At 44.6% G+C, this 26680-nt stretch overlaps 1 protein-coding gene across 1 annotated transcript in view; it reads left to right on the forward strand.

The window, feature by feature from the left end:
- The first annotated feature begins 870 nt into the window (after window positions 1–870).
- The window catches only part of CBL (Cbl proto-oncogene), a 49449-nt gene continuing 23639 nt past the window's right edge, over window positions 871–26680 (forward strand). Inside the window, 4 exon segments of the mRNA XM_087706545.1 lie at window positions 871–1211; window positions 8304–8551; window positions 23107–23253; window positions 25455–25611. Coding sequence (XP_087562671.1) covers window positions 1065–1211; window positions 8304–8551; window positions 23107–23253; window positions 25455–25611 — 699 coding nt within the window. The 5' untranslated portion in view covers window positions 871–1064.

The following is a 26680-nucleotide window of genomic DNA, read 5'->3' on the forward strand; positions in this document are numbered from 1 at the left end:
TTAGAAAGGAAAACCAAGTCACCCTGAATCGTTTCTTCCTTGTCTGTGCCTTCCAGTTACCACCTGGCTGGTTCAGAATTAAAGCCCAAGAAGGAATTTGATTTCTGCCACTACAATTGTTTTATTAGACTGGCAGGGAAGGAGGTCTGCATGAGCCCAGCACAATTGCATAACTGTACTTTTCTATTCTGGTTGCTCAATCCTGCAGTCTCTATTATAGACGCCTGGCTGCCCCATCCCATCATGGCACCGCGAGCCTCTCCCCCCAGTAGTGCGCATGCCTCCGCGCATGCGCGCGCGGCTCTGTGGCGCACCAAAGACATTTAAAGACACACGGCGGGGCGGGGCTATGCTAATCCGACGCCGGGTGGGCGTGAACAGAGCGAGCAATTGATGCCTCTTGTCCTGCCTGGAATGGGAGTGCCGGCTTCTCGGGTGTCCTTCGCAAAGGAAACAAATGCCTGGCATAATCGGACTGAGGTCATTTAAAAACCCGGCTTCTTCCCGCTTGCGAGCCAGAGCCGATCTTAGGTGAAGAGAAAGAGGAAGGTGGGGCGCCCAGCCCTCTTCCTTTGCACGGACCAATCAGTAAACGGCTTTTCTAAGGGGGGGGAAGGCGTTCTCAAAACCTTGGGCCAATCGGAGCAGGTTTTCCCGCCGGAGGGGGTGGGGCGGCGTTCTGGGCGGCCAATGGCAGCACGCCGCCCCTCGAGGAGGCTCGCCCAGCGCCCGCTTCCCTTCCTCTCCTTCCCAGCCATCGCCCTCCCCTCCTCCTCTCCGTCCGGCCAGCCAATCAGGAGGCTCCGCCCGGAGAGGCTCGCGCCGGCGCGCATGCGCCGCAGCCCTTCCTGCCCTCCCTCCCTCCCCGCTTCCCTTTTCTTCGTCAGTCGGGCGCGTCCCCGGCGCTCGTGGAGCCGCTTCCCTCAGCCCTTCCCGACGCTGCCCGAGCCGGGGCTCTCCGCGGCCCTCGGGACGGGGAAGGAGGACCCGCCTTAAGCCGCCCGAACTCCCTCGGCCTCCTCAAGGGGCCCGGCGGGGGGTGTCGCTGCGCCACCCCCCCACTCATGGCGGCCCCTCTGAAGAAGGGCCCCGGGGGCCTCATCGGCCTCATGAAGGACGCCTTCCAGCCCCACCACCACCACCTCGGCCCCCACCAGCCCTGCACCGTGGACAAGAAGATGGTTGAGAAGTGCTGGAAGCTGATGGACAAGGTGAGGGAGGGGGAAGGAGGGGAGAAGGGAGAGGGGGAGAAGGGGAGGGGGAAAGAGGGGAGGAGGGGAGGGGGAAAGAGGGGAGGAGGGGAGGGGGAAAGAGGGGAGGAGGGGAGGGGGAAAGAGGGGAGGAGGAAGGGGACAGGCTCCCCCCTTCCGACCCCCCCTTCCTCCCACCAGGCGTGGCCCAAGGGGGCGAGGGCAGTGTCTGGGTGGGGGTCTTCTGAGGGGGGAAGGAGGGGCACATGCACCTGAAGGATTGCCCTTCATCGCCCCCTTCTCGACCCCCACCCACCCAAGGGGTGCCATGGGGAAATTCTTGCAAGGGAAGCCACGGGCGGGGCGGGCGGGGGTGTGTGGGTGCAGCCCTGAGCATGGGTGAGTTTTGGGAGACCCCTGTAAGTTAGATAAGATAGATAACTTTTATTGTCATTTTTTTTTCTGTACTGCGAGCACACCTGCCCACACTAGAAATGAAATTCTGCTACCTGCTCTCATATACATCTGCAATATATCTACCCAAGCACGTACATAACACACATGTACCTATGGTATGTACATACATATATCTGCAACACACATTGCCAAATAACATAGCAATCAATTGCAAAAGGCAGCTTTGCTTGGAGCAGCTTACAACCTGCCACCATACCTTTGAGACCATCAATATCTTACCTATGCTGGGTCCCTGGGAAGTACTTGAAGGTGGATAATAAAGGCCAAATCCAGCCTGAACATCTGGCTGACTGTGCACCTGCCTATCCCTGTCGGTCAGTTGCAAAAGGCAGCTTGACTGGGAACTGCTGCCATCATGCCATGGTACCTTTTGGCACTGTAAAACATCCACCTGTGCCTGGGAAGGACCTGTAGGTGACTAAAAAGGGCCAAATCCAGTCTGAACATCTGGCTGACTGTCCTATTTAGCAAAAGAAAGGAAATGTATTACCAAGAGCAATAGGTGCCTTAGGTGATACCCCCCCCAAACATCTGGAGCGCCATTGGAACACCATTGGCATTGACGCAGTCCCCATCGGTCAATTGCAGAAGGCAGATTGACTTGGAACAGTTGACAACGTCCTGTACTTCTTAATGCCATCAAGCAACAGCATCTACCTGTCTCAGGTCCTTGAGAAAGACTCGATAAGTAGTCCAAAATTCCAAATCCAGTCTAAACATCTGGCTGACACTGCGACCTAGCATCATCGTAATAACATACTTATTGGAAGGGAAAAGAGGTTCCATCTGTGCATGCAAGGGTCAGGTCTGCAGACTGGGCTGGTCAGAAATGGAGTTGTGAGAGGCTCTCTTGAGACCCCAAGATTCCTGAGCTATCAATATTTTCCAGGAGAAAATATAGCATAGGAAAAAAAGCAAGATAGGATTGCTGGCTGGCTGGGATGTCATAGTGTTTCAGTGTGAACCTTAGCTCAAGTCTTCCTGGGGAGTGAGAATGATACAAGACTCTCAGTCTGGATTGGTTATTTTGCAACTGCTGCCTATCGCAAACAAGTTCCTGTCCCGAGGAGCTGATCTTAATTTAGAAGGCGAGGGAAGGAAGTGAGGAAGAGCAAAAGGAACATGAAATCAATGCAGGCAAAAAAAGCAGTTACATTCTGCTTTATTCTTTGACTGAATGTGAATATCCCGAGGAGAAGGCTGGCTTATCTGGAAAGAAGGAAATAGTTGTAGGTCGGATTCTGGGAAATTGGGATATTGGGGAACTGGAAATTTGGCTTCAAATCCAACTTTAGATGCCACGAAAAGTTTGATAAGAATCTGCATGAAAGGGCTTGGACTAATGATGTGGCCTGGAAATTAATTTCTTTCTCAATTTTACAAATAGGCTGATTTGATGCCAAGTATTGAAATTGTAAATTATTGGGATGAATGTTTCAACTGCGGGTTTTAGAAGGCAGAGACTTTCTTAGGGTAGCACATACTGTTGAGGAAAAATGCTTCAATGTTTGTGGATATGGTGTTTCTTTATATTACATATGTTTCAAACATTTGAGCTGAGATATCCTGTTGGTCTTGCTTGTGAATCAAGCTGCTCCTGGGTAGAGATTCTGCCATGCCCCTGAAATTCTGTTTTAAACACACATTGCTACACTTGGCTTACTCACTTGCTGGTTGGCATGGGAGGAAAAATCTGCCTATAGCCAGCTGCCCTAGATATTTTAGCCAGATAACATGGATGGAACTCCCCCCCCCCTATTTTATGTTAATTGTTTGGTCCTGATATGTGCAACTATTAGGCTTATAATAGTCTGATGTATCATCAGGTCTTGGACTGTAATAGATTTTTGGTTCGTTCATAAACCTAATATGTTGTTTCGGTATTAAAAGCTGTGTAGGCGATATACTAATATAGCTGATGTGTAACAGTTGAAATGAGCATGATAAAAATAAGAAGAGGCCACCTAAATACTGTATTTGAGGAATTGGGTCTAGCAAAATTAGAAAGTTTTCCAAGGATAGACAATGCAACCATCACGTTATAAGCTAAAGAATGATTTCTGAATTTTGGCAAGCTTTTAGGCCAATGTTTTTAAGTATCTTTACAACATTATGCTGGATAGTTTGGTTGCTAACAAATGAGTGGAAGTTGAGGGGCCAATAGCAAAATGGCATGCCAGTTAAAATGCGCTTTTTTGAATCCCATGGAGTGCATTGAAAAAAATAAAACAATTGGGGACCTAATTAGCAAATAATTAGCTAGTACAGTAGCTAATAACCTATTTCATATGCATGAACTGAAGCAAGAATGCTGCAGAGAGGTGAAGCAGGGTAGGTCAATCTGTTGAAGGGAGCTCACCAGTTCATGTGATTTGAAATGTTTTTGCTGTTTCCTCTTTTTCCTTTCTTTAAAATATTGAGCAACAACTTAAAATGTTTATGCTTTACTCCTTGCCTCCCTGAAGACAAGATAGTAATCTGTTTTCAAACTGGGAACGTTTTTGGGAAGGCACACTTTTCACCGAATCACACAATTGTCAATGCCAAATATTTCCATTTTAAAATGTAAGGCTGCCAGCATCTTCTTGGGCATCTTCAGCATCTTCTTGGGCAGCCACGAGTGAAATGATGTCCTGGGTGCCATGATGTCATTAATAAACTTGTAATTCATATAATGATATTATCATGCCCATATTAAGTCCCTACACTGTGAATAAGTCCCCTCCCGAATGATGAATGAATGTTCTGCTCCATTTTTAAAATTATGTATTGTCTTATGTTTTTTGTCTTGTACCCCCTTTCCCGCGTTTTGTAAGCCGCCCTGAGTCCCCTCAGGGAAAAGGGCGGCCTATAAATTATAATAAATATAAAAAAAAAAATATATATAAATATATAATATAAATATATAATATAATACAGCTCAACTAAACCATCATCTTCACTCCCTCTAGCTTTGTTTTGATTGACATAAGACTCTCTTTTAATTTTATCCCAAAGATCGTGATAGAAACCTTGATGTGATCAGATAACACTTGACTATAATTATTGCTATGACGTTAACACTTGGAGAAGAGCCTCTTGTTGTTGAAGTTACTTGTTCTTAGGCGCTGTCTGTTAAAGCCAAGGAAGGAGAATATAGTATGTGCCAGAGTTTCTCGACCTTGGCGACTTTAAGATCTGTGGACTTCAACTCCCAGAATTCCCCAGCCAGGACAGCTCTGGGAGTTGAAGTCCACAGATCTTAAAGTTGCCATGGTCGAGAAATGCTGGTATTTGCTAATGATTTAGCCACCTAAAGTCACTTCTTCGGCAATGGGTGGCCATATAAATATGATTGATAAATAAAATATTTAATATCCATTTTCTAATCAAAATTCAAACATCTGTATTAAATCTTAAACTAAAGATGCTAGTTAACATAGTGGAAATAATTAAGAGAAAATATGGGTAGTGAATAATGCATTAAATCAGTACAGCGTTATAAATCATTCACAGAGTTAGAATATAAATTCTAATACCCAAATTTTGAATGTGGCACAACTCCATATATCAATGTTGTTCAGTAACGGTTTTCAATTGAAATTAAATTTGGGAAATGAATTATTTACTTTAGCAATCAAGACTGGAGTGATATATCAGCAAGAAAACATCTTACTATATAGCTATTCTGATATCTGAAATAAATTTGTTATTCTTTAAAATCTTACTGCTGCATCTCTATCTACACAGTATTTATATTCTGCTTCCATTTAATTATACAGTTTTTGGGCAGGAAATCATGAGTTTAGAATTGCTAAGGTTCTGTGACAAAAATGAACTTTAATATAACTTAAAGTTATAACTACTGATACTGAATAGCTGTTCTTAAATTTCTTTAAGAGAAAAATGGATTTTATGTTCTACCCTTTGAAGGTACTTGAACTAAATGATAACTACGGGTAATGGTAGTGAAAGTTAATGTGCCCTTAATTTTCTGACTTGTTAACTTTTCACAGGAGATGGGTTGGTTTCCTAGAAGTCATGAGAATTCATGTATAATGTATATAATAATTAGATTTACGGTGTCTATGCAATTTTCCATTTCCCATTATTTCTGACAGAGGAACATGATTTTTTGGTGCTTTTGATTTCCTGGATAATGCTGTTGTCAGTGAATCATCTCCACTTCGAGCTATTCAGAATATAAAATGGTTTTACAAAAATAAAATGCATTTTTGTTCTATACTTTAGCACATGTTTTCATGGTTTTAAAGGCTTTTTAATGAAAGCATGAACAAACTCGAGCTGAAGTATAATCCACAGTTGTTTTAATTGCATTGTGCCCTTTGTTAGCCTGTTTAAGAAATTTATATAATGTATACCCCTTGGAGCATTTTGTCCTTTACATTTTGAACTCTAGATCTTTAAACCAGAATAACAAGTTGTTATTCTGGAAACTTTAACAAATCCAGAGTCACATTGGATTGCATGGAGTTGTGCAGTGGCTTAGAGCAGTGTTTTTCAACCACTGTGCCGCGGCACACTAGTGTGCCGTGACATAGTGTAAGGTGTGCCGTGGGAAAATTACTTTATATATAGTCAATATAGGCACAGAGTTAAATTTTTTTAACATTTTCTAATGGTGGTGTGCCTCGTGATTTTTTTTCATGAAAAAAGTGTGCCTTTGCACAAAAAGGTTGAAAAACACTGGCTTAGAGTTACTATTTAGTCAAACGTGCATGTTTTTAAAAGAAAAACACACACCTGAGGAAGGAGGTGAATGATAAATCATATTGAGAAATAATAGCTAGAGAACTGGCCTTTACAAAAGCTGGCCAAGTCCATAGCTTGGAGTCTTGTTAAAATCCATTAATGTCATAATTGATGGTTTCTCACAATGTAGCAGTCCCAAGAGAATTCACTTTTCTTGAATGTTGATTTATTATTTGAGAATCTTGCAGGCAGAATTATTCTTTTAGTTAGGGATGGAGGCTGGGGAATTCTGGGAGTTGAAGTCTACACATCTAAAACCTATCAAGGTTGAGAAACACTGCTTTACCTAGCTCCTAAGGAAGGATTTGTAGAATTAGAACAAAATAATGTGATATTTTGGATGTACAGTATCCTTGCTTGTATTAAACAACACAGTGAGCTGACTGGTCAGCTAAAGCTACAGCTGATAACAATAACCGATTAGCTGTTTCCATAGCCCATTTCCTTTTTTGATAGTTTAGGTGCCAAGTCCTATCTGCACTTTAAGATTATTCTCATTAGCCTTCTGATATTTGCAATTTAGCAGTGTCTACATACAGTAGCCCCTTCTCCCACTATCCCAGATTTAGTACATTGCGTCCAATAGCAAAACATGATCTCTTGCAGTAAAATTAAAGGGTGTTGTTTCTTCAGGTCTTTTTTTTTAAAACTTACCAAGCATTGAAAAGTTTCAGTGTTACATATCGAAGAGCCGTTCACTCTAAGAGGAGCTTTGCAAAATATTCCAGTGATTACACACCCTTCTACTCCCCTGCAGTTCCTTGGTCTGTCTTCCTCTCCTGTTCCGAGCGTAGAGTTACAATAATGCCAAGTGTAGGCTAGCAGATCCTTGGAAAAAGGTACCAGTAACCCATTCTTCCTTTTCCAACGATTATGGGTCATGAACCCTTACAGAGAGCTGAGTAAATAGATGGCGATTGTCACCTACCAAGGTGCTCCACTGATAATAAGAGCCGAGGTGGTACGGTGGTTAAATGCAGCACTGCAGGCTACTTCAGCGTTCTGCAGTTCGGCTGTTCAAATCTCACCGGCTCAGGGTTGACTCAGCCTTCCATCCTTCCGAGGTGGGTAAAATGAGGACCCGGATTGTTGTTGGGGGCAATATGCTGACTCTGTAAACCGCTTAGAGAGGGCTGAAAGCCCTATGAAGCGGTATATAAGTCTAACTGCTATTGCTATTGCTATTTGCTAAGACACCACTCTTGAGTGGACACACAAAGTCAAGAAGCTAGTACATTTCTCTCTTAAGTGAAACCTTTTTCTTGCGTCACTATTTTGCTACTACACCGAGGTGGTTCAGTGGTTAGAGTGCAGTACTACAGGCCACTTCAGCTGAACTGCTATCTGCAGTTCAGCAGTTCAAATCTCACCGGCTCAAGGTTGACTCAGCCTTCCATCCTTCCGAGGTGGGTGAAATGAGGACCCAGACTGTGGGGGAGATATGCTGACTCTGTAAACCGCTTAGAGAGGGCTGAAAGCCCTATGAAGCGGTATATAAGTCTAACTGCTATTGCTATTGCTACTTTGTGCGCGCTGTCCCGAAAAAGCGGATGATGGAATAGGAATAACTTCGTCAACTTCTAAATGGCCTTTTAATGGAATGTCTTTGTGGGAGAAGTTCCTGGGGCAGAAGGTAGGCTGCGCCACACACGCCTCTCGCCTTGAGTCTTGAGATTAGTATGCGGCATGGCCTGAACTGAACTTTTTGTAGGTTTAAATTTTGCGAATCAAGAGCTTGTAGGTTCAACCTCTCGCTCGTCACGTTTTTGAGGATACATTAAAGCATGCAGCTATTGTGAGAATGCATTCTTAAATTTCAAAAGAGCGCTTACCCTACGAAAGGCATTTTTACATTTGATTGTGTTTGCTCTTTACACTTCTTAGGTTGTGCGTTTATGTCAGAACCCCAAGTTGGCCCTAAAGAACAGCCCTCCCTACATTCTAGACCTCCTTCCCGACACCTACCAGCACCTGCGAACCATCCTGTCCTGCTACGAGGGAAAGATGGAGACTCTGGGGGAGAACGAATACTTCCGGGTGTTCATGGAAAACTTGATGAAGAAGACAAAACAAACCATCAGCCTCTTTAAGGAAGGAAAAGAACGAATGTATGAAGAGAATTCCCAGCCTAGGTAAATGCTGGCTTGTGCCTGAACTTATCCGTAGCATTCTAGAGCGCGCCTGGATCCGGGGAAGTCCCCGTGCTTCTTTCCAAATTCCTTGTCTCGATATGCTTTTGTTTCATGCGAACTTTCGGTTTTCCCCTAAGTTTTATGTTTCTCTGGCAACTCAACAGTTTTGAGTTGGAGGTGCTGCTCTGCTTCGTTCATTTTCACTGAAATCTCCATGTCCCTGCTTTAGTTTAAAACCACTCACATCTTGAAGATGCTGGGATTTGCACGATAGTTTATGCACAGAAATGAGTTTGGTTGATAAACCAGCTAATGCTTGGCAAAATGAGTAAAGAAATGCTGATATGGGGGTCTCTCTGAGCTTGGTTGTTTTCTTGCAGACGTATCATTACCCAAACTAGGTAACATCATCGGTCCCAATGATGTTTGAGTAACGTCTGCAAGAAAACCACCTCACTTCGACCCTGAGCTACAAATATTCTCCTTTATCGAAATGCTGATGTGCCCATGAAGTGCTAGTGAAAATGGGACTATCCAAATAAAGTATCCACCAATGCAATTGACTCACGTTAAGCAAGTACAGACAACAAATGTCTCTGCAGATTCTTGGTCATCACGGTGGTCCCGAAGGTGCTTTTTCAAAGGGCAAGTGGAATTCCTTTGTTTTGCTTGAAGGCATTTCTTAACTTTAATTTTTAATAAATTTATATGCCGCCCAATCCCGTAGGACTCCGGGCGGCTTACAGAAACAAAATTAAGATAAAGAGTTAAAAATAGAAAAAGAGAAACAATTTAAAAACAACACACCGTACACTCAATCTGGGTGGGGCTGGACTTCATTCATGGAATCAACAGCCCCAGGCCTGCCGGAATAGCCAGGTTTTAGTGGCTTTTCGGAAGGCAGAGAGAGTGGGAAGGGCCCGGATCTGTACGGGTAGCTTGTTCCACAGGGTCGGAGCAGCTACAGAGAAGGCCCTCCCCCGAGGGGCCGCTAGCCGGCATTGCCCGGTTGACGGCACCCAGAGAAGGCCCATCCTGTGAGATCTTATCGGCCGTTGGGAGGTATGTGGCAGGGGCGGTCTCTCAGGTAGCCAGGTCCTAGGCCATGTAGGGCTTTAAAGGTGATGACCAGCACCTTGAAGCGCGTTCGGAGACCGATCGGAAGCCAGTGCAGCTCGCGGAGGATAGGTGTAACATGGGTGTATCTAGGTACACCCGATATCACTCGCACAGCTGCATTCTGGACCAACTGTAGTCTCCGAACACTTTTCAGGGGCAGCCCCATGTAGGGCACTTCTCATCCAAGTAGATCCTTCAGTTCCGTTCAGCTCCATCATTCAGTCAGAACTGAAGAAGCTCCTTGGACCAGAAGCGAAAAGTCTTCAGGCAGAACAAAGGAATTCCAGTTGCCTTTCGAAAAAGCACCTTTGGGTGCAGACACTGAAGTGAGGCCAGAAGAGAATGTATGTTTTAACCCGAGGCTAAAACTTGCCTTATTATCTTCTCTAGGTAACTTGGAGAGGCATTCAATATCCAGAAGCTTCCCATCTATTTATTCTTTTATCAGCCACTTTTCTCTGTAGGCTCCCCAGGGAGATCCCTGCTAAAGAAATGCAGGGTTTTTTGGGGGGGGGTTGGTTTTTTTTTACTTTGCAAGAGGAACAGGCAATTTCCAGCCTGCTTTGAAGAGTTGGCAGGTGGCTGTTTTCATCCTGTGGTGATTACATTTTTAAATTAGGGATTAGGACTTTTCAGATGGATTAAGTGTGGATGGATGCCGCAAGACACATGGGAAAAGGTGGCAGGCCGTTCTGCGTCCGTAAAAAAAATCTCTTAATGTGGATGTAGCATCCCAGCTGCTCCCCCCCCCCCACTCCCCCACCCCCTAGTAGGCAACAGAGCTCTGAGATAATGTCAAATAATACTTTATAAACCGAGCATCTTTGAAATGCCATTTAGGGCACTGCTCTAAATAAACAACCCTGGAGCTTCATTGTTACCACAGCGCAAGCAATATTTTCCACTTCTAGGCGGCCTACCTTTAGAGTTAAGAAAGCATCCGAGCCTTGTGGTTAGAGCCATAAATAGAGCTGGTTTCTCTCCACTGTTCTTTGAGCTTCGTTTCACTTTAGGACAGAAGCACTTTCTGCTACTTGCTGTGCAAAAGGACATGTCAGACAACTGCTGGGAAGAAGGTGGGGTAGTTTATGCTGAGAACTTGGTGTCTTCAAGGCCTTGGGAGCTGCCAAATGCCATTTTCATGTATTTATTATTATTTTTTTAATCATTTTAAAGCTATAGTTAAGTCCTTTTTGTGGTATGTAAGTCAATCGCTACCTCTGGCTAGGGTGCCAGGAATTCAACAAAGCCTTAAAGGGCATCAGTGAACAGTACACGGAGTAAGTACGAGCCAAGGTGGCGCAGTGGTTAGGGTGCAGTACTGCAGGCCACTTCAGCTGACTGCTATCTGCAGTTCGGCGGTTCAAATCTCACCGGCTCAAGGTTGACTCAGCCTTCCATCCTTCCGAGGTGGGTGAAATGAGGACCCAGACTGTGGGGGCGATATGCTGACTCTGTAAACCGCTTAGAGAGGGCTGAAAGCCCTATGAAGCGGTATATAAGTCTAACTGCTATTGCTATATTAAGTAGTTTTGGTTAAGGGAGAGGAGGCCCTTTGGTCATTACTACGAGTCATTGATAGTGTACGTTTTTGTTCCTAAGACCCCCAGCCTTCCCCATTGCTTCCTTGAGCCAAGGGTGTGGCGCAAGAGGCTGGAGAAAATACCTTGTTGATACATTGCAAATGGTAAACCTAGATCAGGCTTTATTTTTAACAGCCAGCCATATCTTCAAGAGAGTTCTGCAAGGGATTTGCCGGAATCCTAATCCCCTGGAGCAGTGATGGCAAAACCTTTTGGCACCGAGTGCCCAAACCGGAACATGCGTGCATGTGCGCATCAGCTAGCTCAGTGTTTCTCAACCTTGGCAACTTGAAGATGTCTGGAATGCTGGCTGGGGAATTCTGGGAGTTGAAGTCCAGACATCTTCAAGTTGCCAAGGTTGAGAAACACTGAGCTAGCTAGTCTTTGCGCGTGATGGAGCACCAGAGATCCGAAGACAAGCTGGTCGGCGTGTGCATGCTGTTTTTGGGGCAGTTTCTTGGCTGTTTTTCGGCCATTTTCCAGGCTGTTTTTGGCCTGGAAAATGGTCTGGTTTTTGACCATTTTGGGGGTCGTTTTTTGGCCGTTTTCTGGCACCTGCGAAGACCAAATGAGCAACCAGAAGAACAGCTGGCGATGGCGCATGTGCCCACGGAGAGGGCTCTGTGTGCCATAGGTTTGCCATCACACCCCTAAAGGGAACTGCTTGATTTTGAACATGGGTGGTAAAAATTAATGCCTCAGTCATTGCTCAGAGGTCCAAGTTTCAGCTGTTGATGGTATGATTTGACTGCAACATGGAGGACGGTACGTGATAGGAATGTTCAACTCTAAAGAAATGGCTTCCCGGGATGTGTAAATTATCCTTCGTTTTAAAATGAAAACATAACTTGGCAGAGGAGGAGGAGGTGGTGAGCATTTAAAGCCAAGAGTAGCCAATGTATTGAGCTCCTTGTCTCGTCCTGTGGGGGGCTTGGCTGTCTCTGCAAGGTTTCATGCTTGTCTTCAGTTGTACGGCCTAGGGCAGCCATGGCGAGCCTGTTTGAAAGCGGAACATGCGTGCACACCAGTCAGCTGATCTTCGGGTTTCCAGCAAGCGCATGTGCACCGGCCAGCTGGTCTTCGCATGTGCTGGAGCACCAGAAATCTGGCTGATGCACGTATGCCTGTTTTCACGTCTTTTTTCAGACTGTTTTTGGCCTGAAAAACGGCCTGAGAATGGCCGAAAAACAGCCTGAAAATGACCCCCCAAAACGGCCTGTTTGGGGGGCTGTTTTCAGGCCATTTTCTGGCACTCCCATAGGTTCACAGGCCTAGAGGGAGAAATCCATACAGGAAAAAAGCTGCAGATACACCCAGTGTGTTTCTATGTGTAAAATACGTGCAGCTCCATGTAGGAAGGAAGCTGATCTTATTCAATCTTATTCAGTCTTTTTTTTTTTTAAGTGGTTTTAAAATATGCACGGCTCTCATGTTTAATGTACTCGAAGCATTAGACATCTCCCCCCTTCCCATTCAGAAGGAAGTCCGCTACTAGTCATTTTGCTGTTTAATGTGCGGGCGCCGGACCAGGAAAACACAACAAGGCATTGTTGAGGCAGCCTATCCGCGTCTGCGGTTAAAACCCATCGCCTGCCCCTTCCTTCGCGTGAGCCATGCCCTCCAGAGCGTATCCAACTGGTACACCCTCCTCCTGCATTTCAATTAGCGCTTCTTAGGGAAAGTTCAAAAGGGGAGGGGGAAAAAGGATGCCGGTTTTGCTTCCAAAATTGCCAGAAAGGAACGTGAACTGTTTGCTGTCTAAGAAAATGTTACTCCAGCGCAAGGGTCTGTGGTACTCTGGCGAGAAATGGGCAAAACACCTCCCGTTGCCCATTTTAAAGTGGCTTGCAACGGGTCTATAAACACGGTTACCAAGGAAAAGATGCGCGAGCCTTTGCTGACGATTTATCCGCCTTCCCCCAAACTTCCCGATGAAAGGAACTTCAGTGGCCATGAGTTCAAGCTACCCATGGCGACTGGTGGTACGTCTGGAGCAGCGATCTCCAACCTTGGCCACTTTAAGACTTGTGGACTTCAACTCCCAGAAAGCTGGCTGAGGAACTCTGGGAGTTGAAGTCCACAAGTCTTAAAGAGGCCAAGGTTGGAAACCCCTGCTTTAGGATCAATTGGGTCTGTTGTTGTTGTTGTTGTTGTTGTTGTCTGAAACTCAGGAATAATGGCAATGGGATGATCTTGAGGAGGAGTTTTCGATCTTTGGACTTAGTTTTGATCGTGGCACAACAAAACCGCGCTCGACTAAAGCGCGCCTGATTAAACCGCATTGCTGATGTCATCAACAGGGCGACAACAGCCAGCGCGGAGAAAGAGGGGAGCTTTAAATAGCACTTTGAAAGCAAGCCGATTCAACTTAAGGTAAGGGTTAGGTTTAGGGTTAGCTTTAGGGTTAGGTTAAGGGTTAGGTTTAGGGTTAGGGTTAGGTTTAGGGTTAGGTTTAGGGGGGTTAGGTTTAGGTTTAGGGGTTAATTTTAGGTTTAGCGTTTACAGCGTGCTTCTGTCTCCACGCTGTTGTCGCCCTGTGATGACGTCAGCTACGCGGTTTCGTCGAGCGCGCTTTAGTCGAACGTGGTTTTGTGGTGGAACCAGTTTTGATCCCTAGGACTTTTATTTTATGACTTTGCTGAACAACATTGGAAACGATATATCTGCTTTCTACAGCCTTGGATGCGGTTGATCCCACCAGGCTTCAGAAGGTACAGGTGCTCCATCCCTGGAGGATTTTAAGAAGAGATTGGACAGCCACTTGTCCGAAATAGAATAGAAATAGAATAGCGGAGTTGGAAGGGACCTTGGAGGTCATCTAATCCAACCCCCAGCCCAAGCAGGAGTCCCTACACCATTCCTGACAAATGGCAGTCCAGTCTCTTTATCAAAGTGTGGTGACAAATATATAAGGAATTCTGGGAGTCGAAGTCCACAAGTCTTAAAGTGGGCAAGGTTGGAGACCCCCGGTCTGGAGAACATAAAATTTGGAGGTCAGGATATCGCCGTGTTAGGTACCAAGGTGGAATGGGGGATTAGAAACAAATATATTGTTGGGTTGGTGTTTTTTTTTTTTAATGTTAAGGGACGTTCCATGGTTAAGCGTTTATTTTTACGCTGCTTCATGTACCTGCTCTGAATTTTATGCCAGTGCATTGGGGAATTAATTCACGAAATCAAGAGTAATGCTGGATAGTTCTTTATATAGGCACTTGATGGTGACATAGGATGCTCCAACACTGGAAGATTTTAAGATGTTGGATAACCATTTGCCTGAAGTGGTGTGGCGTTTCCTGCCTAAGCAGGGGGTTGGACTAGAAGACCTCCAAGGTCCCTTCCAACTCTGTTATTATATATTATAAGAATAATATTTAATTATATCTGTATGAAATGTATACTCTGTTTAGTTTTCTGTACTTCTCTAGAAAGTAACATATTCCATGCTGCTGATTGGAGCAAAGTAGAAGTTCAAATTGTGTGTTGTAAAGCTGATTTGAGAGTATAGTTGTCCCTTTATTTTATTTTTTTTTACAAAATTGATTGCCATGGGAAGCAGACTCTGAAGCTGCAGGAAGTATGCATGTCAACATATGGTTCTTAAATAGGACTACTCAGCATTCCTGAGTGGTGAATTCACAATAGCTGTAGCTTCCGTGCAATAGGCTCTTACTGGGAGGCCAGGCACCAATTTAACCACCTTGGTGGAATCTCTTAGTTGGATCAGAGTTGAAAAGCACATGGCTCACAGGTGGCATCCTTCTGGCCAGGCCTGAGTTTTTAAGGAATGCACTGTCTATATATTTGATCTTTCATTGTGAAAGCAAAGCCGAAGGACTTACGGTGGAGCAAAGTTCCAGAGTTAAAGCTTCAGTAAATGTTTACGGTAAAATTACAAGCTCCAGCTAGTTACTTTCCACCCACTCATCATATTTATGGCTACTTCATTCCACTTCTCAAACCGATCCACGGGTCAGGGTTTGGGGACCTCTGAATTAAACAACCTTCTAATTTGGGACACGATCAGAAAGGTCGGCACTTTGGCGGTTCGAATCCTTCAGCTTTGCAGGATAACCGCAGGCTGAATAAGAAACCTCCCTGAGAGGCTCATGACTTTGCTATCTGTCTCCCTTCCTGTTCTGTTCTCCTTTTCTAGGCTTCCCAAGAGCAGGAAGCAAACTCCTTGTCCCTTTTATGAATTGACCGTGAATTCTACTCATTCACATCCAGAAAAGACTTTTCAAGGGAGGATTTACAGTCACAGAGCTTATCTGGCTTGGAGAGCTGCCAGGTCGATATCTGCAAAACTTGGCAAGGAGTCTCGGAGAGTCACGAACCCATTAAGCAAACTAATGGTCTCCTGCAAACTCCACTCTCCTTCTGCTCCTCTTTTATTTCCTCTGGGAGGGGCCATTCATTGTCCACCTGTGGCCTTACTCCCAAGTTGACCCCTCTTTTTGTCTGGCAACTCTGTGCATGCGCACCCTGGGAACAGGCTCCAGCTGTTCCTCTGCCTCACTGATGTCTGATTCTGAAGGCAGCTGATTACTGGCATACGTCCCTGGTCCCCTCTCTGCCCCTGACACAGAGCCCTCATCGGAGCCTTCCCCAGACTCCAGGACTGGCCCATCTTCCTCCCCAACCTCCTCACTGTCCGAATCCACAGCGGTAGGAAGGATAGGAGGAAGTAAAGCTAGGATGTTCGCCTGGCCCCCCTGACCCAGAGAGGCGCATGCTGCTTTTCTTCACAAGCTTCTAAAACAATTTGAAAAGGCTGTCATTAAATGTTTCCATTTGGTTAGGCTCAAGTCAAATTTCGGCATTGAGAGGAAGACGGGGCTACAAGACGAGAGGGGGGGAGACTCTGAATATTAATGGCTTTAGTCTACGTCTTTAGCAATATCACTACGCCTTCTCTGTCAAATTGTATTGAGATCCTAAAAGGATTTGGATTTGGACTTTTGGGAGACCTCTGTTCTCCCACTTTTCAGAAGGAAACTCTTCCTAAGGTTATGGTCTAAAAGTCACAACGCAATTTGCCACCGCAGCGATCCTGATATTCCGCTATGCAGGTAGTTCTCGGCTTACGACCAGAGTTGAGCCCAAAATTTGTGTTGCTAAGCGAGGCACTGGTTCAGTGAGTTTTGCTCCATTCGACAACCTTTCTGGCCACGGTTCTTAAGCGAATCATCGCTGTTGCCAAGTGAACCTGGTTTCCCCATTGACGTAGCTTGTCAGAATGTCGCAAAAGGGGATTAAGTCATAAATCTGAGTCGGTTGCCAAGTGTCCGAATTTAGCGTTTTATTTAAAATAAATTTGACAAAAATCTAAAAAATCCGATTTAAATACAAAAAAAATCCGATTTAAATACAAAAAAAATCCGATTTAAATACAAAAAAAAATCCAATTTAAATACAAAAAAAAATCCAATTTAGATACAAAAAAAACCTGATTTAAATACAAAAATGTTGATTTTTTAAAAACATTTATTTTAAAAAATCAATTTTTATCCACCCCTGTTACATTCTCAACCCCAACTAATCAGGAAGAAAGGACCCATTCCCCCCCCCCCCTTTGCTCTGGTCTTTCGGGCCCCTCATTTTCTCCGTCTGAGCTCAAACCTGTAGCCTGCCTGCGCCCCCCCCCCCCATTGTAGAAACTTGGCTTCCCCTTCTAAACATCTTGCATCTTTATCAGTCTGTGAATTGAACCCTTCCGCACATCTGAGCCAGCACATCTGGCTTCCCTGAAAAAGGTTGGTGCCTGCTTAAAGCTAATAGTGCAGATCAGGAGAAACGACATGCATTATTGTCCTTCTTTGGGGGGGCGGCAGACTTGTTTCCTTTCATCCGTCTTTGAGTTTGGACATTTTGAATAAACAGCGATTGAGGGACCAGATCTGCTTACACAAACTGTCCCCAGGTACGTCTTCAGTCTTCCTCACCAAACGTAAACAAGGAAGCACCGTTGTTATTTTTAGACAGGATATTTACATTTTTTCTGATCTCTCTCTCTCTCTCTCTCTCTCTCTCTCTCTCTCTCTCTCTCTCTGTCTGTCTCATGGTTTAAAGCCCATTCATAACATTAGTATTTATTAATATCTCAAAAACCCGCCTGTTGTTTTGTTTTGTTTACCCAATCTGCAGTCTTCCAATTTGTAACCTGTCTTTTGAAACATGCAATCATTTTGTCAAAGCACCACCTGTTTACTTAGTTTGATTCAGCAAGGAATTTTATATTAATCGTAAGACAGTACGAGTAGGTAGATTTTTTTAGGGCTACGGTTGAAAAAGTAACGGCACGTTTCATTTGAATTGCTCGTGTTTTGCTAGAGCTGCTTTTAAATTTGCCAAATATATTCGCTCTTCTCTTAGGGAAGTCCTGGAGCTGCGACCGCAATTGGGCACAAAATTTACGTTGCTGAGTGAAACATTTGTTAGGTGTCTTTGCCCTATTCTTCTTGCCACAGTTGTTAAGTGAATCATTGCATTGCTTAAGTTAGTAACGTGGTCGTTCAGTGAATGAGAAGGTCACAAAAGGTGATCACATGACCCTGGGGACACCGCAATCGTCATAAATATGAACCCGGTGCGAAGCCTCTGAATTTTGATCATGTGATCGTGGGGATGCTCCAATGGTCATAAGTGTGGGAAACGGTCATAAGTCACTTTTTAAAACTGCTGCTGTATCTTTGAATGGGCACTAAAAGAAGTGTTGTAAGTCAAGGACTACCAGTATATGATAGCACAGTGTTTCTCAACCTTGGCGACTTGAAGATGTCCGGACTTCAACTCCCAGAATTCCCCAGCCAGCGAATGCATTCGCTGGCTGGGGAATTCTGGGAGTTGAAGTCCAGACATCTTCAAGTCGCCAAGGTTGAGAAACACTGTGATAGCATGATGGTGAACCTATGTGGGTGTGCGAGCCGTTGCCCCAGTTCAGCTCTGCTGCACAGGCGCATGTGCTGCCCACCGGCCAGCTGGTCTTCGGGTCTCTGCCGTGCATGCATGAGGGGAGTGCGAGGGCCCCGTGCACACATGCATGGGGTGGGACGCATGGGGGGGGCACATGCATGCGGAGGGTGCATGCACGGGGGCGCACACATTGCATTTGGGGGGGTTTGTGCATGTGCATTGACACACGCTTCGGCCACTCGGTCCAGAAAAGGTTATCCATCACTGCCTTAGCCTCTCCTCTGGAATATTCTAGAAGATCACGGACCTTACTTGGTGCCCTAAAATATAAGCGGCATGCCATCTACCTTGAGCCTGCAATGCACTGTAGCTGCTACATATTTTTTTAAAAAAATACGGGTATATTTTTATACCCAGAAGAGAGAAATTCTGTGAAGTGTTTACAGACTGCATCACTGCAGATTATCATGTGTGTTTTCCCTTCCTTAATTTATCTTCCGCTTGTCATATGAGAGGAATTAGCAGTACGTGGTAGTAATCGCTGAGAGATTTCCTAGGACTTTTCTACTTGAATCTGCCTTGTATTCCAGAGAGTTAGTAGGATATCTGGCTCCTCCCTCCCTCCCCCAAATAATCTGAGAATGTTGCTTAAGTTGGATTCGTGATGGTTGTCCTGATGCATAATTTCAGGAAAAAGGATGCGAAACAGACATGTTTTCTCTGCAGAGTCTGCAGGGCAACTTTTTTCCCCCTTCTGCTGAATGCAATAAGCCCAGTTAAATGGACTGAAGATTAAGATTAAGATTTAGTTTATTTGAAAACCTCTTGTCCTTCAGAAGAACTCCCGGGAAGTTCTGGAGGAGCTAGCGGGATGCGCGGAAGGATGGTTTTAAAGATTTACGGGCGCGAAGAAGGACGCAACGGGTTGACATCCCAGGGACTTCTGCAAGGCGAGAGAGCCGTTATCACGGCAGAATGTTTTTCAAACAGGAAGCCGGAAAAGAACAGGTCAGAGGCAGAAGCAGCAGAAAACTGAACTCGGGGAAATGAGGCCCCGCTCAAGGCTGCAGTGGGGCCGAGAGCTTTTGCTGTTTTTCTGCAGGATGTCAGGAGCCAGAAAGTAACGAAGAACTGGAAGCCAAGTGGAGGGCAGTGAAAAAACCAGAGCATCCCTTGCTTTGATGTGGCATATTTAATAGGGTGTTAATTTTTCATCCTGGCGTCTGGTGAAGCTACGTTGTCTTCAGCCGGCGATGCACCGTCGTCTGAACGCCACCTCCTTGGATGGGAGGCTCACCACTCTGACCCAGAGCCAAAACTCGTATCTCACCACCCGCCTTTCCCGCTTCGTGTTTTTATTTTTTTAAAACAAAGTTCTTTTTTAATTTTTTTGTTACATATTTTAACTTCTTTTATAAACAAAGTGTTGTCCAGGTCCCCCCCACCCACCCCCTTTACATCTTTTCTTATGCATAGTTCATTTTACATCATATTCACATTTCGGTCATCTTATTTTCTTTCCATATTTTCCAGCTTAACTTTAATTTCTTCTTAATATATAAAATAAATATTATTATTTGCCCCCAATTTAACATTCCATTTCCATCTATTATTCTATTTTGCTATCGATAACATATATCTTCAAATTTAGTTTTGTATAGTAATCATTTCACTTAATTAATTATCCATAATTAATAGTGTCGATCTATTTCCCTCACATCATATTAACTATATACCATTGGCAATATTTACCATATTTCAATCTATTCTACTAGTAAATCCTTTTCCTTTCCTCCTTTCAACCATTTTCTCTCAGGAACTTCCACTTCTCTTACTTCAAATTCAAATTTAATGAATTTATATGCGTCCCAATCCCGAAGGACTCCGGGCGGCTTACAGAATACAACTCTAAAAAGATAAAAATTAAAAATAGGGAAGAGAAAACAGATTAAAAAGAAACACATCATGCACTCAATCTAAGCGGGGCTGGACCTCATTCATGAGGTCAACAGCCCCCAGGCCTGCCAGAATAGCCAGGTTTTAGTAGCCTTTCGGAAGGCTGAGAGAGTATAGTATATTATATTCTCTTCTCTCCACCCTTTCTATATTTTTTGTTCCCAATCTTTTTTCTCCCTTTTAATTCTATTGTTTTGGTAACTTCCCCCAGTTTTTTCCTCCCTATCTTTCCCCATTATTCCCACCTTTGCTGTTTAATTTTCCCTTTTGGGGGGGGGCACCTCCCCCTTGTCTCCTTTTGGTGTGTCACTGTAAATCTCAATACAATCATCTGAATATTTTCAGATATTCGTATTTTTAGACCGTACAGAGTGATGGGCTACCTAGTTTCCCTCACTTCTTTCCGAGCTCCCCCTCGTGCGAATCTCACAGGCGTTCTTTGATTCTCTGGGAGGTTCCCTTGAGAAAGTATATTAATTAGAAAGTGAGAATGGTGTCAGAACAGTAGTTGATAAGGAAAAAATAGTAATGCGGAATAAACACTCTCACAGTTAACTGCTTGAAAATTAAAACAAGAGGAATTCCATCACTGCTACAGACTACTCAACAGATAAAAATGCTCTCTCTTGCTGCTAGAAGGAGATGTCTGCTCCTTCTGGGTTTAAGGTCTAGAAAGTGCCTCACATATCTTTGGTGCTCTGTATAAGTTCTGTAAGTAAAGCGCTGTTTAATGTATGCTGACTGGTGTTTCTTCCAGAGACCTTCGTTGGTTGGGGAGGAACATGGGCCAGACCTGGAGTCTGGGGAAGGCTCGGACGAGGGCTCTGCGTCGGAGGCAGAGAGGGGGCCAGGGCCATCTAGGAGTTATGGGCTGCCTGCAGAGCCTCCAGACTCAGACATCAGCAAGGCAGAAGAACAGTGTGAGCCTCCTCCCAGTGCGCGCATGCGCAGAGCTGCCAGAAGACAAGAACAGTTAAGACAAAAGGGGCAACTCGGGAGTAAGGCTTGGAGAGGTGTCCCCTCCCATAAGACATAAAGGAGGATCAAAGGCACGGGAGCTTTGCAGGAAGCAACTTTGTTCATTGTGGTCGGTTTAAATTCTGAAGCTCCGTTTTGACTCTGTGCTCCGTGTGGCCTTGCAAAGCTAATTGCCAATTAGGTCTTTGGCAGCGTTTCAAGGGAGATAAAGGTGGGTGCTTATCTGCCTTATCCCGAAGGACTTTGGCAGACTACTGTAGGACTCTTTACAAACTATTTTGTGACTCATGGGCTGTGAAGGAACATGATTAACAGCTGTTGAAATAAAAAGAGGGTTTTGGGGACTAAGCGTGTGTTTTTTACTGTCTCAGGAAGGCTAGGTCAGAACATCCTTTTCTATTTGACACTTGAACATTTTATCATTTATGCAAAAATTGTGTTTTAAGCCCAACCTGGTCATGAAGTTCCAAACATAATTGGTGCTTGTTCCTTCCTTTTTTTTCCTGGAACAAAAGAAGCCATCATCAGTCAGATTCTCATCAATTTTGTCCAGAGGTAATATTGCTTTAAGGCGAGCAAATACTGTGAGGACGCTAGCAGAAGAGATCACCCTTGGGCAATGAAAAGTGTGTGTGGGCAGGAGATTTAGCAATCTGTACGTTTTCCGGTCCGTACCCCGACTTTCCACGTGTGTGAGTAAAGTAAGTTGCGCATGGTGTTAACTTCTCGTGTCGTCCTCGTTGATTAGAAGCACCCCAAGTAGATGTTCTCACTTCTTAAAACCGAAGGGCAGTAAGAGTGAAGGAAGAAGCTTATCCTTTGAATTTGGTTGTCATCTGGCACTGTTGATTAGACCGGCCTATTCAAGAGGAGCCTCCCTCTTGCTGACTATGGGGCTGATAATTTTCTAACAAGAAATGCAGTCCCTTCTGCACCCTAAATGTACCCTTTCTTGTAAACCCGTGTTGAGTTGGAACGAGCTCCCCGCAGAGATTCGGACCCTCGCCTCTCTCCAGGCCTTCCGAAAAGCCGTTAAAACCTGGCTGTGTCGGCAGGCCTGGGGTTGATGAGTTCCCCTTCCCCTCTCGATTGTGTGTCTGTTGGTTATTTTAAATGCTTGTATTTGTAGTTCTTGTGTTTCCCTTCCCCTCTTGGGTTTGTGAGCCGCCCTGAGTCCCGCTGGGAATAGGGTGGCATATAAATAAAACGAAACCTGAGTAACCTGAGAATAGGTAGCTTGCGCACTCAGTTATCCAAACCTTAATTTGCTTAATAAGGTACACTTAAATTATGATTGGAATTCTTCTGAATGAAATGTTGTCTGGACAGATGGTTATTATATAGCACTGATTGAAGGGCTCGTAACTCCTAGCTGGGTCATCGTTTTTTTCTGCCTTACTTCAAAAGCATTTTAGCCATCTTTCTCTTGCACCTCCCTGGGTAGGCAAATAAAAAACACCTGCAGAGATAAAGAGGGCTTGAAAAGTTCTGTAAGGCTAAATTTCCCAATCTGCTGTGAATTTGAATGCATGGCTAGAAAAACCCAATTCAGGATGTGAAGCGAAAAATCAACGTTCCCGTTTCTTCTTTCATTTTCTGCTTGCTGCTTTCATGGCACGTGGCAGAAGATACAGAAGAATTAAAACTCAGACCACACGCCTTCTGAATAATTTTTATCCCAGAGCTATAATTGCACTCAACGATGAACTAAAGGGTCGCCATCAGTGAGCTGTTGGACAGCGTTACTTGGTCTGTTGCGTGGATGCTTGGGTGGTTTAGGGGTGGGGAATTTTTGGAGGGTGGGTGTTTGGGGCTGTCGAGTGTTGGGCCTGGACTCTGGGTGGGGTTATGTGAATTTCATTGTATGGGTATACTGTGTATATACGTACAATGACAATAAAGTATTCTATTTATTTGCTTAATTAATATGCCACTCGTCTCACTCTCCAGAATGACTCTGTGGGGTTGGCCTTAGAGTTACAAAGTTGTGCTTTTCTGTCCTCGCAGGCGCAACCTGACCAAATTGTCCCTGATCTTCAGCCACATGCTGGCAGAACTGAAAGGCATCTTCCCAAATGGACTCTTCCAAGGAGACACTTTCCGAATCACGAAGGCCGATGCAGCCGAGTTTTGGAGAAGAGCCTTCGAGGAGAAGTAAGTACAATTTCCAGAATAAGCTGCTAGACTTCTGGCAATTCTTCAGGTAACACATAACTGGAGTGGTTCGTCTCTTGTGGTTTTGCCACATCCAACATATGTGAGATGGAAATTCAGCAGGTTCTGACCAGTTCTGGAGAACCGGTAGCGGAGGTTTTGAGTAGTTCGGAGAACTGGCAAATGCCACCTCTAGCTGGCTCCACCCCCATCTATTCTCTACATCCCGAATCCCAGCTGATTGGGAGGAAATGGGGATTTTGCAGTATCCTTCCCCTGCCACGCCCACCAAGCCACACTCATAGGACCGGTAGTAAAAAATTTTGAATGCCACCACTGGATGGAACGCCAAAACTATTGGACTGTAAAGGCTGGGTGAAGCCATTCAAGTAATTCTTTGAATTTATCTGACCGTAGCCCCCACCCTTATAGGATTAAAATACACACACACACACACATGACAATCTTCAGCTTTGCCCTTTTCCTTGATATAGAAGGGTTGACACTGGGGAGAAAATGTGCTCATGGTTGATTTGTTGAGGAATTGATGTTTCACTTGGCTTCAACAGGCTAGACTGCCATAACTTGAAATGTTTATCTTTGGAGATTAATTTTGATTGCATTCCAGATTCAAGTTTTTCCCACATGAAATATGGGCGGCGTATCTGCAAATTAAGACTCATGAAATATGTGCACTTCATAACCTTGCCTGCAAGCAGTTGGTCCTCCTTCGTTGCTTCCTTCCTTTAGTATCTCAGAACAGTTACTTAAATGTCAGAGATCTCATTGAGATGCAGTTATGTGACATTCCTTTTATACTGCTGTTAACGTCGGTAGCTGCTTTAACCAGTTATTGGACAAATTAAGGATTATAGCTTTCAGTCATTGTACATTGTTTCTCTCAAAGCGGTTCATTTTTGGAACAAATGTGCCTGCATTAGTGTACTTCCATTTTTGTGGTTGTGAATCTATGTATGTGGACAAAAGACCCATAACATAACATGGATGGTTTTAAGAGGAATCTATGGGAGCAGAAGCGTACTGGGCCCATAACCTGTCAGAGTTTTTGCAGCATAACTATTACTATGATATAACTATGCAGCATAACTATTACTATGATATTGAGCCAAGGTGGCGCAGTTGTTAAATGCAGCACTGCAGGCTACTGCTAGATCAGCAGGTCAGCGGTTCAAATCTCACCGGCTCAGGGTTGACTCAGCCTTCCATCCTTCCGAGGTGGGTAAAATGAGGACCCAGATTGTTGGGGGCAATATGCTGACTCTCTGTAAACCGCTTAGAGAGGGCTGAAAGGCCTATGAAGCGGTATATAAGTCTACTGCTATTGCTATTGCTATAAACCCAGGAGCAAAACACAACACACAGCACACAGAGCCTTCAGACAATTAAAAGTGGCTTATATTCCAATATATATAAACATATACATGGAGATAAATTCCCTTACCACTCAGCTCGGACACAAGGAGAGAAATGAAATACATGATGAGAGAGAGAAACGCCCTCTAATGACCACTTATATATATAGAGAGAGAGACACCTCATTGCATCAGCCTTGCCTTACATTGCATCAGTTTACTTGATTACAGCTTACAACATTTCATCAGCTGGCAGCTATTAAATCCCCAGTACCTTGACACACTATAATGCCCAGTATCACATTTGTGCTTTGAATATTTATGGCTAGGAAGTAAGAGTGGGACAGAGCTTTCTTGTTCAGTGACTTCCTAGAGCAGAGGTCCCCAAACTTGGCAACTTTAAGACTTGTGGACCTCAACTCCCAGAATTGGCTGGAGAATTCTGGGAGTTGGAAGTCCACAAGTCTTAAAGTTGCCATGTTTGCGCATCCCTGTCCTAGAGCGTAGCCATTTTAAGATGCGTGGACCTCAACTCCCAGAAGACCCCAGCCAGCCGAGTGATAGAATCGATGTTCCAGATCAGTATTTCTCAACCTTGGCCACTTGAAGATGTGTGGACTTCAACTCCCAGAGGACCCCCTGGGAGTTGAAGTCCACACATCTTAAAATAAGGTTGGGAAACGCTGTCCTAATCTGATTGGCTCTCCTAGGAAAGGCAACACAGGGGAGGAAGAAGTCTTTTGCTTGAATTAGCAGACGTTTTAAGTCCCTACGATGCAAAAGTAACCATCCCTATATATAAATATCTATATTTTATCCCACTGTTAGGACCATTGTCCCATGGAAAACCTTCCGCCAAGCCCTACATGAAGTCCACCCCATCAGTTCTGGATTGGAAGCCATGGCGTTGAAATCCACCATCGACCTGACATGCAATGATTACATTTCAGTGTTTGAGTTTGATATTTTCACCCGTCTGTTTCAGGTAAGCTTTTTTCTTTTTCTTTCCTTGATGAGCCACGATTTTCGCAAAGATGGATCGCCACTGAAACAGCTTTTCTCCTCCTCCTGCCGAAATGGCTGGTCTTCCTCGTGGCACGACAAAACCGCGGTCCACTAAAGCGCGCCCGATTAAAGCGCGTACCTGACGTCATCATCAGCGCGACAAATACGACCGCGGAGAAAAAAGGGCGCTTTAAAAAGCGCTTTTAAAGCAAGCCGATTCACGTTAAGGTAAGGGTTAGGGTTAGGGTTAGGTTAAGGGTTAGCGTTAGGTTTAGTGTTAGGTTAAGGGTTAGGTTTAGGGTTAGGTTTAGGGTTAGGTTAAGGGTTAGGTTTAGGGTGGGGGTTAGGTTTAGGTTTACGCGTTAATTTTAGCTTTACCGCTCACAGTGTGCTTTTTTCGTCGCACTGTGATGACGTCAGGTACGCGGTTTCGTCGAGCGCGCTTTAGTCGACCGCGGTTTTGTGGTGGAACCAGTCTTCCTCTCCTTGACTCGCACAGCCTCAACCTTCAGGGCTTCCTTGCCTCCCAAACCTCTCTGTCTTATGCTGAACATTTGGATTTCTGGGATCAGGAAGGATCGATACCCTGGCATGTAGGGATAGCTTTGAAGAGAACAATTGGAGGGCCATTAAATGCTCTGCTGCTATTTTATTTGCGTACTTCCACTTTTGTGGTTGTGAATCTATGTATGTGGACAAAAGACCCATTAACATGGATGGTTTTAAGAGCAATCTATGGGAGCAGAAGCGTACTGGGCCCATAACCTGTCAGAGTTTTGGCAGCGTAACTATTACTATGAGATAAACCCAGGAGCAAAACACAACACACAGCACACAGAGCCTTCAGACAATTAAAAGTGGCTTATATTCCAATATATAGAAACATATACATGGAGATAAATTCCCTTACCACTCAGCTCGGTTACAAGGAGAGAAATGAAATACATGATGAGAGAGAGAGAAAAACACCCTCTAATGACCTCTTATATAGAGGGAGATACCTCGTGTAACAGTTGAGGATGAACGTTGCTGAAGTCAATTCACAGAGG

Source organism: Thamnophis sirtalis, unplaced genomic scaffold (assembly GCF_051295495.1).
Source record: "Thamnophis sirtalis isolate CommonGarterSnake01/CBP01778 unplaced genomic scaffold, rThaSir2_p1.2 scaffold_2, whole genome shotgun sequence".
NCBI lineage: Eukaryota > Metazoa > Chordata > Lepidosauria > Squamata > Natricidae > Thamnophis > Thamnophis sirtalis.